Source organism: Peromyscus eremicus, chromosome 18, assembly GCF_949786415.1.
Source record: "Peromyscus eremicus chromosome 18, PerEre_H2_v1, whole genome shotgun sequence".
NCBI lineage: Eukaryota > Metazoa > Chordata > Mammalia > Rodentia > Cricetidae > Peromyscus > Peromyscus eremicus.
The window spans coordinates 36111745-36126497 of record NC_081434.1 but is presented as its reverse complement, the minus strand read 5'-3'; the positions used below and the strand labels follow the sequence as shown (position 1 = coordinate 36126497).

The following is a 14753-nucleotide window of genomic DNA, read 5'->3' as shown; positions in this document are numbered from 1 at the left end:
GAGTGGGAGGAGGTGGAGGGAGGTATGGGGGAGTGTAGAGGCCCCCAGGTGAGGATGAGTGTGTGAGTGTGTGTGTGTGTGTGTGTTCAGGCATCCCGGCATAGTCACTCAGCCCTATATGACCAAGAGTCCTGTGTGGAGGAGAGAAAACAAGGGTACGGATAGAGAGGGACAGACTGCGCCAGGCTCTTCGCCATGAGAGAGCTTAACCTTTCTTCTAAAAGCGTTAGGAATCCAGAGAGTTTTCAGCGTGTCGTTGCTAAGAGCCGGTGTGTGTTTCAAGGGGTCTCATAGCCAATGTGCAGAGTGAGACCAGGGCCCCCCTCTGCTTTCTCCACTCAAGCTTTCTGATTGTTAACTCCCTCCAACCCCTCTAGACCAAAGCGTGCCCCTGATTTTGTACCCAGTCTCTCACAGGGCAGGGCTCATGTTGCATAAACCTCTTTGTACTGTTTGTGTTGTAGGACGTCTACAAATTCCTTTTTCCCCCTCAGATAAAATAGTTAACCCAAATACATGTTGTTTCAGGTTTTAAAAATCAGTTTGATTGGCCACAGGAAACGCATTTTGGCATCTCTTGGAGACAGGCTGCACGAGGACCCTCCACAGAAGCCCCCTCGGTCCATCACCCTCAGGGTAAGTGCCGCCACGTCCATTTTGCTCTCTACCGTCTCAAAAAGTATGTTGCGCAATCAGTTGACTGAAGTCGTGGAAGAGGAAGTGCAGGCTACTTTCCTCATCGCTTGCCTTATCTGTATAGAAAACAGTCTCCCTTTTGATTGTTTGGTTTTCTCAATATGTAATTCAGAGACCTAGAAATACACTATAAGGGAATTCAGTGTGACCAGCCACCACCTTTTAAAGATTACCCCTTCATCCCCAGTCTCTCCCTCCCAAGAGAAAGGAAATGAATTTTCTGTCAGACTCCTCAAACCCACAGAAACAAAATCGATCAGGGACCACAGTTAAGTACAGATCGATTTAAAATTAACCTCAGGGTCCTTCTGTTTATTTCAAGAAATGAAAAATGACCGTTTTTTACCCACTTCAAAAAATTAAGAATATGGACTCTAAAATGTTATGAAGTCAGCTAACAATTGTTTCCTTCAGCTATATTTTTATAAACATGGGGTAGAAAAACTAGAGAGAAATCATAAGAGGTAAAAACAAAAAAGAAAAGTGAGAAGGAAGGGGCAAAAAGAAATCAAGAGGTGATCATCTCTGGCAAGATGTTTGTAAAGGCAAAGAGCCTAGGCCCCGCCTTCATGAAGCCCACATGATCTCTTCAAAAGTCCATTAGAAAGCCACGTCTCCTTGACAAGCTCAGTTCTCGGTTTAGTCCTGCACTCGGTTGTATCTTATTCCCCTCTCACATGCCAGGAAAGGTAGCCATAAATGGTGAGCACAGCATAGGCCTCCCTGCATATGCTCCTGGGGAAATACATGGCCCTGATAGGTGACAGTCGGTGAACTGCAGGCCACAGTCAGGGTGGTAGGGAGCTGGACAGGACAGAAACTTCTAGACTGATGAATCTGACTCAGCTTGGAAGAGGAAAATAGAGTCCACGAGATGCTCCTTCCAGAAGCCAAGAGGAACTGAGTACCAGGGGCATCAGTATAAGCTATCTGTAGGCTACTTCAGGGTTTGGGGAATAAGGAAAGCAGAAATAAGGCTCATATTTATCCCTCCATAAGAGGCCTCCAATACATTAGAAAAATTAAGCTAGAAAGGGCTTATTATCTTGTCTCCCTCTACTTCATGGAAAGAGGGAAGGCTCTGAGCACCATCCATGTAAATGCACTGAGAGATCTCTTCAGAGGAGTCATTTCCGGTTTACCTTGCTCCCCGGCCTTTCCCTTCTGAACCATTCACCCTGACTCCCAAGAAAAGACTTATAGAGATAATAATTAAAGACTGGGCGGGTGGGGGGAGGGGATCCTAGCAAAAGTGGGTCTAACTCTGTCAAAGAAAGTCAGGGGAAGAAGTGGCCTGCAGAATCTCATGATTCCAGTCCTCCAGAGTGCAGCCACTGCATCCTGCACCCTCCGGCCAGTCTGCAGCTAGAGTTGTCTTTGCTGTTGGAAAGCATCCTCTGTCATTATATGCATTGCTCCGCAGTCTGTACGTCGTGTGACATGCTGTGTTACCATACTGTGTCCACTTCCCAGGCCTGTGTCACATCACACTTTGGTAGAGGGAGGACCAAGGACCCATCTAGTCCCACGTTAGCCTCTTGTCACGGCATCCGCCGCAGTGAGGATGCGCTGCCCACAGTCCCATCCCCGGTAAACACACGATAGTGTTGGGGTGCCCCACAGAGATGAACCTTCTTCCTAAGATCATCCAAAGTACTGGATTAGAAAATAAAAAAACAATAACCATGTGATTCTTTATACTTTAAACCTTTGGCGTGTAACCAGCAGGAGACAGGAGTATTGGCTTCACCACACCATTACTAGAATTAACAGTGGCATGTTGACCACCCCAGCAGGTGAATGAAAGCTACCCCCACCCCCTGTAGAATTAACAATGGGATGTTGGCCACCCCAGCAGGTGAATGAAAGCTACTCCCACCCCCCACCCCCATAGTTTGTTGTGTTCGTATTTCACAATTTTTTTAAAACCAAAGGCTAGCCACGAGAGCATGGTATTTATTTCATGATGTATTTCCATTCAGGAACCCAGTGGTAATCACACTCCTCCTCAGTTGTCTCCATCACTTAGCCAAAGCACTTACACCACTGGTGGCTCCCTAGACGTTCCTCACATTATCATGCAGGGCGATGCGAGGAGGAGAAGAAATGAGAACTACTTTGATGATATCCCCCGATCCAAGCTGGAGAGGCAGATGGCTCAGGTAAGGTGTTCGCAGCCTCTGTGATGTGTTTGCCTTTCACCCACGGCAGGTAATGCGTTCAAATACTGGGCAGTAGCTCACAACGGATGCCTACTATCCACGCCTAAGTTGAACTTGACCGTTTTTATAAAGTGTTGCTGCATCCTGTGATCTCTTGAACTAGCTTGAACCAGCCCCCTCTAGGAGATGGAGATATATATCATTGAACCCCACTCTCAGTGAATTAGTTATAACTAGCTGGTCTCAGTGCTCTCACAAAGTCTTTGTCGAAAAGGAATATAATTGAGTCAGAATCAAGTCACAACGAAAGGAATAATAAACTCTAGGTTTTAAATGCAGCTGGCGGAGCACAAGTTTGGGGGAAAGAAATAGCTTCAGGTGAGGTCATTTCCTCTCAAGCTCATGTGTTTATAGAGAATCCCCCTAGTGGGAGTAGTTACAGCATCTCACACTGTCTCCTTCAACAGTTAGAAATAACAATGCTGCCTGATGCAGATATTTGGAAAGAGAGCTCTGTTGGCCAGCCCTTCTCTCCTTGGTACAAATGTTCACTCTTCTGTGTCCCTGGATCTCTGTTCAGAAACTTGAGTCGGTCATAACTAGACGGTGACACACATCGGTGTCAGATGGGCAGCTCGTTCTGCAACTTTGCCCCCCCTTACCTTTCGGAGCTAAGCATGTATGGACAACCATGGGCAGAATCAGCTCTTCATTTTGTCGTTGAAGGCTGAGCTCCAAGTTCTGAGAACCTGCCTTCTGCCTCCCACACATTAGCTGAGAACTCAGAGGTGAAAATTTGACTGTGATTGTTTTGGCTCAGTTGTTAATTTTTTTTTTCTCAACTGTTTAGTGAGATTGTGTTTTTGAGAGTCTTTGGTAGACACTCTGTGTTTTAACTCAAGGAAGAAATATGTGAAGAGAATGTTCTAGAAACCAGGACTACGTAATGCCTTGGTGAGAGAGGGCCTGCCATGCTGTCTCTCAATACCCAATTGTTCTCAGGAATGGTGGTGTCGGGACTTACGGTTTTTGTTAAATAGGATGGAATATGGGAGAGAGGAGAAAAGGATCATTTTCCTGTTCTCTGTGGTTGGGTGTTGTCTGTAAATCTGCTGCTGTTTCAAGGGAAGCTCTTTGAAATGGAGAGGATGGGAATTTCCTTCTTAAGCCACTCTTATGTGTCCCGCTCTTAGTATTTGTGGGACACGTGTGGTTCAGTTTACCTAATGGAAACATTTCAGAGACATGGTTTTCAACCTTGAACCACGTGGCCTTTATACAGTCATTAAAATTCAGTCGTTTCTGAACCCTTGTCTTCCCGGGTAAGACAGGATGGGTCTTTAATGAGCATTAACGATTATTGACAGAGGCACCTTCAGTAACCAAAAATTACCTGCCTCAGCTACTCCTATCGTTCGTGAAATTTCTCCGCAGAGGGCAGAGTCTTTTCAAAGAGGAATTAATTACTCTTCTGTCTATTGTCAGAACACTCAGAGTAACCCGGGAAAATCGTTCCCTTGGTTTCTCCTTCAGAATCCCAAGCAGGGCCAGGAATATTTTTGTTAACCCACATCCTTTTTTTCTTGTCACTGCTCCCTGAAATGCATCTCTTTTAGGAACTTGTCTTGCCTTGGCAAAATCGAATGAGCCTTTATCTGGCCAGGTGAGGAAAGCGGAAAGCAGAGTGAAATTAGCCGGCTGATGGGCTGTGGTAGGAGGGCTGCAAGCATAGGTATTTACCTCCCGGGTCCAGCTCACAGGGATCGAATGACTGATGGAGACAGAGGCTCCGTTGGCAGCCCAGAGCTTATTAGAAGCCGTCTAGCATCCTGCAGTTCAATATAGCACTTTAGCTGCAGAGAAAAAAAAAAAAAAAGAAGATAGCGCTACTGGAATCTGATCAATAAGAAAAAGAGATCCTGGGATTGCAGTTCTCTAGGCTGTATTCATTTCAGTTTGGGAATTTGTTTTGAGGATCTGCTCACAAGGAAAAGAATCGTGGAGTAATGATTGTATACTGCTTAAAATTGTGCCATTTCGAAACGTTAACCGTTCAAAATACACTTGGTGATTTTGTTGTTTGAACGGTGCAATTTACCTGACTCTAATTATAGTCAGGTGCTCAGCTGATGCTTTGTTTTGTTGGTTGTTTTTTTTTTTTTTTTTTTTCTTAATCTTCCCCAGCTGGAGTTGGAGTCATTTGCTGTACAGATTTTGTACAAAATTTCGAAATCTGGTTTTTTTTTTTTAACAGTCTAAAACACTTGCCCCAGACCGTATCTTGCCCTGAACTTGTACGTTTAGCTACTCAACTTGGGTTTCAGTGGGTTGGAATTAGCAGTTAAAATCCCTATAAGAAAACATCTTTCCAACCAGCAGCATGGTTCCGGTGCCCCTCCCCCCAGGGTCTCTCCCAAGAGGTTTACAAGAGGTGGGTTAATCCCCTCTCTAGTTTCCATAAAATATGGAAGTCCACCTTTAAATTCACTTTCTTTACTGCCAAAAGAAAGGGGTGCAGTTAGTAGAAGATCCCTGAGATAGGGTCTCATGCTTAGGAACCCCTCTACATCTTCTTGTTCACCTGAGCCCCTCTGTTGGGGCTCCAAGGCCAAAAACCTTCAAGTTCTAAGTGGCTGCAGTAACTCACAGGACTTTTGCCTTCTTGAAATCTGCCCAGAAGATCTACATTGCTTCAGGAAAGAAAGAATCTGAGCTCAAAATTAAATCGAGATCAGCATAATATCCATTCCACCTATCAAACTCGTTTGTTAGTGGATATAGAAAATGTAATGCTAGGGTAGTATTTTAATTCCCCCATTTCCAATTTAAACCAATATGAAAGATCTCTGTCTTGGGCTAGTAAGATGGCTTAGTGGGTCAGGGTACTGGCCACCAAGCATGATAACCTTAGCTTCATCCCTGGAACTTACATGTGGAAAGAGACAACCGACTCAATCCCCTCCTCTGACCTTCACATGTGTACTGTGGCATGCTGCACTCACATGCATGTGCACACACACACACATACACATGAATACACAGGATAGATAGATGATAGATAGATTGATAGATAGATAGATAGATCGATAGATAGATAGATAGATAGATAGATAGATAGATAGATAGATAGATAGATAGACAGATGATAGATAGATAGATAGGTCAGTCTGTCCGTCCGCCCGTCTGAAATATAGGTACTTTGCAAATACTGTGGCTGCTGATTGCTTTGACCACAATATAAACACACTGCTCTGGCATCCAGTGTGAAAAGCACAGTTGATTCCAACACCAATAGCACTTTGAAAAGTTAGCGCAATGATGTAAGCACTTCTAGACAATGATCTGTCTTTCTTTCTGCCGTACTGAAAATGTTGTTTCCCTGGCCTGTGCTTCTAAATTGAGCTCATTAGCCCGGAAGTTACAAAATGGGTCTTTGTTTCCCTGCCCCTTAGAAATAAATGTCGCACTCACACTTACATAACTATACCTTCGTGTGTGTGGTGCTTTTCGATTTCCCGAGGACCTTGGCATCTGCTTTATCTCTTTGTAGCAGTGTGCCCTCCACACTGCTGATGTGCATCTCATACATGGCAGAACAGTATTATGTCCTAATTCCTGTGAAGATGAGGCAGTAAACGTAAATATGAGAAATACACCAGATGGAGGAAAATAACCCCAGTATTTAGGGTCTAATTGCAACACTTTGCAGTTTTCTTGAATGATGCTTTGGAAAAGTCAATGTACTCTTGAAGTGAGCCAAGGAAGAGGCTGGATTTCTGGTGTTCAGGAGGGACAGTCTTAGACTCGGGAAGAAAAGAGCAAAGAGTCCCCACAAGCTGCAGTGCAGTGGCCGTTTATAGAAGGAAGGACTTCCCTTTGCAGAAATTCACGGGAAAATGAAATGCTGCGTATGTTTTCACAAATATAGAAACAGTAAGAGGAACACATTCCTCTGCACCAGCATCAACTTAGAGGTTACCAAGGAAAATCCACAGCGTGGAATTCCTTGTGTTTTGACTGCTCTCATGGTTATGAAAAGAAAACAAAGCCCCGCAATATTGCCTGGAGCAGGTATTAGGCACTCCAAAGGCCTTTTCCAAATTGTTTCTAATTCATTAGAAAGTTAATTCAGTTGAAAGCCTAATATTTCTTGATCTATGAAGAATTACTTAATATGTATGACTAGATCAATTACTCCCTCATTTGAAAGTACTTTACATGTATTAGTTCCACAGATCTCCATTCTTTTGATATTATTAAAGGGAAGGAAACGGAAACACCCATGTGGGGGCCCTGTTGCCACAGTCCTTGCTGGTCCCTGTTTTCCCTACTGGTTTTTCCCGTACCCTTTTCTTATTGAGTCTCAGTCTATCTGCATTGAGGTGGGTGAGGGCTGTGCCTCACAGTAAATAGGTGGCAGTTTGCTCTGACTCGGACCTTCTGTCAGCCTTCTTCCCCAATAGCCCCTGATGCCCAGTGCTATAAAATAGTTTGAGGACATTTCACAAACAGCAATTTCCCACGTGTTGTAATACGTATATGTAGGGACAAGTAGCACAAGGAAGAAGTCACGAATAGCTTAGTGGAAACCTCATGAGTCAGCTCATGGTTGCCATCAGGAAACCTGTTAGATAAAAAGTTATGAGGTTTACAGAAGATAAAGTAGAGACTCTTGAGCCGGATGGCGGTGATGCATCCCAGCACTTGGGAGGCAGAGGCAGGGGGATGTCTGTGAGTTCAAGGCCAGCCTGGTCTACAGAGCAAGTTTCAGGACAGCCAGGGCTACACAGAGAAACCCTGTCTTGAAAACCAAACAAACAAAGTGGACCCTTTTTCCATCTTGGCAACACTCTGTCTTCTTGTGTCTGCAGAAAGCTTTGTGTGGGGGCCAGAGTGGACTCTGTACACAGACAGTCTTGCCTGGGTGTTTCTTCAACAGTGACGCTGTTTTCTTCAGGGTGTCTTCAGTTGGGTTCTGAGTTGATTTCTTTCTGGCTGTGCAACCTGGATCAAGTCATTATGTATTTCTGAACTTTAATTTACTTGGTTTAAGATGTGGACAATGCCTGCTTCTCAGATAGTATGTGTGAAAGTATAGTATAAACTATTAAGGCTGGATGGAAGGACGCATAGTGGATGGATGGATGGATGGATGAATGGATGGATGTTAATAGATGATATACAGACAGACAGACAGACAGGCAGAGATAGTTGCCTTAGTTACTTGTTTATTGCTGTGATAAGACAAGAAGACCAAGGTGACTTAAAGAAGAAAGAGATTATTTGGGACTTAGAGTTCAGAAGGTTAGTTGATGAATGTCATGGCAGGGAACATGACAGCAGGCAGGCAGACATGGCACTGGAGCAGTGGCTGAGAGCTCACATCTTGAGATTCAGCTACAAGACAGACAGAGAGAGAGAGAGAGAGAGAGAGAGAGAGATTGAGATTGAGATTGAGATTGAGAGAGAGAGTGCTAACTGGGAGAGATGTGGGTTTTTTGAAACTTTAAAGCCTGCCCAGACAGGGACATACTTCCCCCAGTAAAGCCACACCTCCTAATCCTTCCCAAATAGTTCTATCAACTGGAGACCAAGCATTCAAATATATGAACCCTTGGGGGAATCCATCTCTGCCACTTCCAAGTTACAAAAGAATACAGCCCAGGAAATCCTGTGGAAATAAAATATTGTGAGGTGATTGTATAAAACATTAAGAGAGAAGAGGATTTTTTTATCCTTAAATGAAATTTAGAACTTGTATATGTGTGTGTTTTATGTATATGTGCGTGTGTGGGGAGGGGCACTGATACATCTGTGCTTGTTGAGGCCAGAGGGTGACATTGGGTATCTTCCTCAATCAACCCACATGTTTTTTGTTTGTTTGTTTATTTTGTTTTATTTTTTAGACAGTCTCTCCCTGAACCTGGAGTTCACTGAGTGTACTAGGCTGGCTGGCCAGTGAGCCCCCAGAGAGCCTCGGCACTCGATGACAGGGCCACACCGCCATGCAGGGCTTTTTACAAGGGTGCTGAGGATCCAAACTCAGGTTCTCATGTTCTCATGGCAAGATGACCGGGTTATAGCACCAGCCCTGAAATTTTGGACTTTTAAAAGACACAGAGTACATAAAAATTTTAACTAGAGAAGTACAGATGTCCCCAAAAAAAGTATTTATCCCTCTTTGAAAAGAGAAGAAAGCTTGTTATTTATGTACACTATCCCATTTCTCCTGAGAGAAAAGACGTGTTTATCCTGGAAGTTCTACCCAGGGCTCAGCATTTTGGGAAGTTACAGAATGAGCCTTCAGAAAATAACAGCTATGTTGGAAGAAACAATTTTTTATTGCTGTATTACATCAGATACTTTCTAATGTCCATCAGTTAGTGGCTCCATTTTAATTTAGATTTTCCATCAAAGAGGTCCTACTTATAAAGGCTTTACCAGCCCATGATTTCAAGTTTTTCTTCCATGGTCTAAAGAGAAACTCTTCAGACTTAAGCATGGGCAGATAATATGCAACCAAAAAGAAGGTTAAGAATAAACCCTTTGGCATAGGCATTTCCTGATTGACAGCTGGTCCAGTGGACAAGCTGACAGCTCAGCTTCAGAGATATTGATGCTGTCTATGAGCCAAGAAGCCAGACTGACTACTCCTGCTGCTGAAGGCCTCACACTAAGCCCAGGTAGAAAACAGATATAAACCTAAAGTGCTGTGCATTTTCTTTATTAATTTATTCAGTCCATCGCCTCTTCTCAAAGTACACCCTCTAGCTCTGACAACTTTGGGCTTAGGAATGCCCATATGGTCAGGGTCTTTTTTATCCCCGTATCGAGTCTTTACATAATCAGAAGAAATGAGAGAGCCGCCCCCTTGAGGTTCACTCCTTGTATTATACATCTGGAATCTTTTGTTCTCCGTCAAGTCTGTCCAAGAAGCAAATGAGAAGGCTGAAGTTTGTCCCCACAGACCCAAGTCAGACCTCAACACCTCCAGTCATTTTTCTAGAGAAATTAAAACCAGACCTTTTTTTTTTAACTCCATAGAAAAGATTCTATTTTCAACTGAATAAAGAAATAGGACAATATTTGAAAACCCTGTTTCAATGGAACTGACCTTGTGGTTTTCGTAGTGCCTGAGGCCTGCTGACATTGAGCAGCTTGCTCTCAAAGACACACACCAGGCTATTTTTCTACTTGTTAAATTTTTGGAATGCTCCTCATTATTCAGTCCAGTTCTTGAGTCCATGGGTCAGAGTTTCAGCTGTTATAATCTGACCTTGCTAAAAATTTAAAGGCTAAGAGAATTCTATCATTCTCCTCGCCCTTTTCTTTTTCTGGTGATAAAAATAAAAGAAAGGGTGGTTTTTTTTTTTTTAAATGTAGAGGAAATAGGGCTGGTGGCACACACCTCTCGAAGTTAATTCTGTTGGTATGTGACTAAAGAACCACATCAGTAAGGACTCTTTGGATGCATGTGAGTAACAACAACCACCAAACACTTCAAGATGACTTCCATGGAAAGGGCTGTACTGAGTCAAGTCCCCTCTGAAGTCCAGGCGCTCTTACAGCCAGGATCATTAAGCTCTGGTGTTTCTGCCTTCGCTCTACATGCTGGTACTTAGCCAAGGGGTTGTTGCCAGTTAAAACCAGACCATTTTGTTTTTGTTTTTGTCTTGTTTTGTCTTGTTTTTTTAAAGTCAATAGAAAAGTTTCTATTTCCAACTGAATAAATAAATAGGACAATATTCGGAAACCCCGTTTCATTGGAACTGATCTTAGGATTTTTGTAGTGCCTGTGGCTTGCTGGAAAAACCCCCATGATCATTTCTCTGAGATTTTCTATACTCCTTTGGGTTGGCTCCTTTCCCTAATAAGCTTCCCGTACATCCGGGGAGTTTCAAGCCCGGTTCCTCTACAGTTTGAACCAACATCAAAGAGAGTTGATCCTTCCATCTTGAAAGTATGGTATTGAGTCCTATCAGTTCAGATCAGTCTGGTTTGGATCAATTTTCTCTCTCTAAGCTAATCATAGAGGTAGAGGGGTGTGTGTGTGTGTGTGTATGTGTGTGTGTGTGTGTGTGTGTGTGTGTGTATGTGTGTGTGTGTGTGTATGTGTGTGTGTGTGTGTGTATGTGTGTGTGTGTGTATGTGTGTGTGTGTGTGTGTGTGTGTGTATGTGTGTATGTGTGTGTGTGTATGTGTGTGTGTTTCTTTGTGTGATGTGGAAGGGCGGAGAGCCTCCGCATGGACAGTTAGATTCCTCTTACCAGAAACGGGGTTGGTTTCCAAGCAGACAGGAATAGCCACAGTGAGCAACTGAAGAAACTCACTTTTTCTAATTTTGTCAATATTCAATAGAAATTAGTTACGTTATAAGGGTATTGATTTCAGTTTCCGTACTTAATTCGATGAGCTTTTTAGACTCTCAGATCTGAAGTAATGAAGTCAAGCCTTAAAAAAAAAATAAATAAATAAAAAATAAAAAATAAAAAAAATCCACCTCTGTCACCTTGGACAGCTCCTTGGTTCTCTGAGTGTAGCTAATACCCACCTCCTATTATTATTTTGAAGCATAAATAGAGTAACATTTGTCAAAGCATTTTAGAAACTCTGAAGCTATGCATTTGGATTATCCTCAAAATTATTGTTATTATTATAAGATACTTTCTAATTTTCTTCTTCATTATGCTTTTTCAACTGCAGCAGAATAAATGCATAAAAATGTATCTGTTTTACAAAGCTGTTTCTATTTTCCAGTTTGTAAGCCCAAACTAATATCTCTCCACTGGTGTGGAAATAGAATCCTTATGAATGCGAACTCTGTCTAAGCAGTTCCTGCACATGGTATAAACTAGCTTTCCCTGGGAAAAGATTTATGATATATCAAACATGTCAAGATCTCTATGAATTACATGTTTCAAAATGTGTAATCATATTTTCATTTATAAAATATTTGTGATATTGGTATTATACCTGATTGGATATTTGTGTGGAGAGTATACAAGGGATTAAGACAAAAGGCAATTTGATGCCTTCCCCTTTCTATATTAACCTTATCTAACTAATTCCTTACCAGCATCCTTCTGATAGGCAGGATGTAAGCTACGCATCAACCTGGATCCTCAGCTTTGGCCATGTCTGCATCTTCATGTTGGGCACCACTAGCATACAACTAATTCTTCCAAACTCACGGGTCATGACGTAAATACAGCAGGTGACATCCCATGACATTTTCCCGGCCACTATCAAGGAGCTCGGGCCATGCCTCCCTCCCTTCTCAGCCCCTAACAGTGGTGGGGTTTTTTTGTTTTTCATTTATATTATATTATTTCTTATCAAGTTTTTTGTCTAGTGATCCTAGACTGTTGAAGCATGTGTAGAACTTGGTTTGGACTGAGTTCATCAGCGAGCTCCTTCCCAGCTCTGTACTATACTAAATTTAAGATGTTAACCTGAAAGGCACACCTCCCACCAATACATCAAATAGATACGGAGCGAAGTACAGCTGAGGAGAAGCCATAGCTTCCTACCAGAGACCTCCTAAATTGACATCGTTCAAGGTGCTTGAGTGTTCAGATAGCTCTTGATTTTTTTCCATGAGGATGCAATGAGCACATGGTGGAATCTCAGAAAATATCCTCTAACAAATGGCTGTGTCCATTGCTTCTTTTTAACCAGAAGCAAGAAACAAATGTTGAACATATAGTTAACAAATGAGTTGAAATAAAGAAAATGACAGCCTCTGCTGGCAAGAAGGGACTATAATGTATATTTTAGAGAGACATTACTGGCAAAAAAAAAAAACCAAACACATTACTTTGCAAAATCTAGTTTCTTTGCAGCAATTCATGCCATGATAAAAAGCCAACTGCTGCCTTTCTGAACAAGTTATTAATAGTTCTGCTTTTTGCTGGCCTGAAACATGTTTGTGTCAGTAGAGATGGCATTTCAGCTTTGAGGTAGAACACGTACAACAGCTCCTGTTGCTATAAACAGTATGATCTCAATTGTCTTAAATTCACACAGCAGAGAGAGCTCCAGTACCCAGAGAGCTGTCCAGTGAATGCACAGACAGCTTTTGGTTCTATTCTGCTCTGTGTTTTTTGCCTGTGAAGAGATTTTACAGATAATTGAGTCATGCCAAGGACAGCTACAACTGTCCTTTTAGGTTATAGATTATACCAACAAATAGGTGATAGGAATACTGTAAGCTATAGTTCTCTGTCACACTGGCAGCTGAAAAGATTATTTAATGTGCTATTGGAACCAGGAAGAGAGTTAACAAGGAAAAGAAGGTGAGAGGTATGGGGAGGTGCAGGGAGACACCTGAGCATGCAGTACCAGGACTTGTTCCATTCCAATGGACACACAGTTTGCTTACGCTTACATTTGCTTACGCTTACAATGCTGTCACCTGCAGTATTGAGTCCCACAATCAGCTGTCACTAAAGAAACACCAGTTAGCCCAACTTTTCCCTTCCAAGAATCTTTCCCGTCATTGTCGACGTAAGGGGAAGGTCATGACCATGAAGATTTGGTAAGATGGCTCTCCAGAGAGGTAGCGAAAGGATGGGAGATGGCATTTTCTTGAGTCTGTCATTCTCTGCAAATAAAACAGCTCATCTGAAACCTTTTGTGAAGAGGGTCAGCAACGTAGTCGCTCCTGTCTTTCACTCTTTGAGACGAGAAAGAGATGCTAACGCTGAGCTTGAGAGGTTGACAGTGTGACTGCTGTGAAGAATCAAAATCAGATGCAGTGGTGAGGGTGCCCACAAGGTGGGAGGGTCAGCCTCCGCCTAGGGGAGATGGACAGAAGTGATCAGATGCTGACCTACAGCCTCTAGGCAGCTCAGAGGGAACAGAAGTTTCTGGCATCCAGGTGGGCTTCAGCTAGTGCCCACACAGAAGCAAGGACCACAGGACCACAGGACCACAGCTGCTAGGAGGAAGTCTGCACCGGGGGCTTAGCTGTGCTGGGTGTGTTTGACTCCATTTTGACAGATCTAATCAGGTCCTTCTCAAGGAGCTGCCAAGATCACTGGCTAAGGCTGAGGCTTCCTCTGGTGGCGTGTCCTTTTCTTCTGCTGCCTTTGAATCTTTGTGTTGCTTTAAGAGTGCTGTCCTCTGGGAGGAGGAACAGACTTCCTTGTTCCTTTAGCTTCCGTTCTGAACCCTTCATATGTCTTCCTGGACAATCTCTGAATACCCTGAAGTGTGAAAGTATTACACTAACAGAAGAAAAAACAAGAGAGAGTCCTTTTTCTTTTCAGACCTAGACCAAGGCAGAAATTTTCATCACATGTAGAATCTGGCTGGAGGGCTGTATTCACAGAAGTTTCCTTATTACACTAACTGCACCACATCAACAGCCATCCCTGAAGGTTTCCAGAGCCTAATTGGAGTGGCTGGGTAGATGGAGCTGTCAACAGCCTACTTTATTTGGAGACCCACCATCAGATTCTTAACTCCAACTGAAGGCTCCCTCTGACAGTGTTTATGGAAAAGATCATGTCCGTAGCAGTCATCTTTCCATAAATGTCAATTAAAAACAGGGCTGATCCCTACTCCAGTCCTTGCATGCCTTAGGTGACCCATGGCTATTTGGAGGAATGTCAGGGTACCGGGGAGATCATTCATTTCTTATGCTCTAAACTTTCCCCAGACCTTAAACTTCTGATTGAAGGAACAACCATTTGGCAGTATGGGAAACATGGTCCTGAACGGGATAGAAAGTGCTGGGGGGCTCAGAGAAGATCTTTCTGAGCCTGTGTCATTAGAGGAAAATGCAGAGCATGAGGGAGCCAGCCCTGCCACATCTGGACGAAGACAACGGCAGATGCTTTAAAGCGGGTATCTGCGTGTGGCTCTCTAAAGCAGAATGATCTGTAGGAAGAG

At 43.1% G+C, this 14753-nt stretch overlaps 1 protein-coding gene across 2 annotated transcripts in view; it reads left to right on the top strand.

Moving 5' to 3' along the window:
• The first annotated feature begins 531 nt into the window (after window positions 1-531).
• The window catches only part of Anks1b (ankyrin repeat and sterile alpha motif domain containing 1B), a 77949-nt gene continuing 63727 nt past the window's right edge, over window positions 532-14753 (top strand). For both annotated transcript variants that reach the window (XM_059245701.1, XM_059245700.1), the window contains exons 1-2: window positions 532-636; window positions 2679-2858. In XM_059245701.1, the coding sequence (XP_059101684.1) occupies window positions 2775-2858 (84 nt within the window). In that variant the 5' untranslated portion in view covers window positions 532-636; window positions 2679-2774. The remainder of the gene's footprint in view (window positions 637-2678; window positions 2859-14753) is intronic.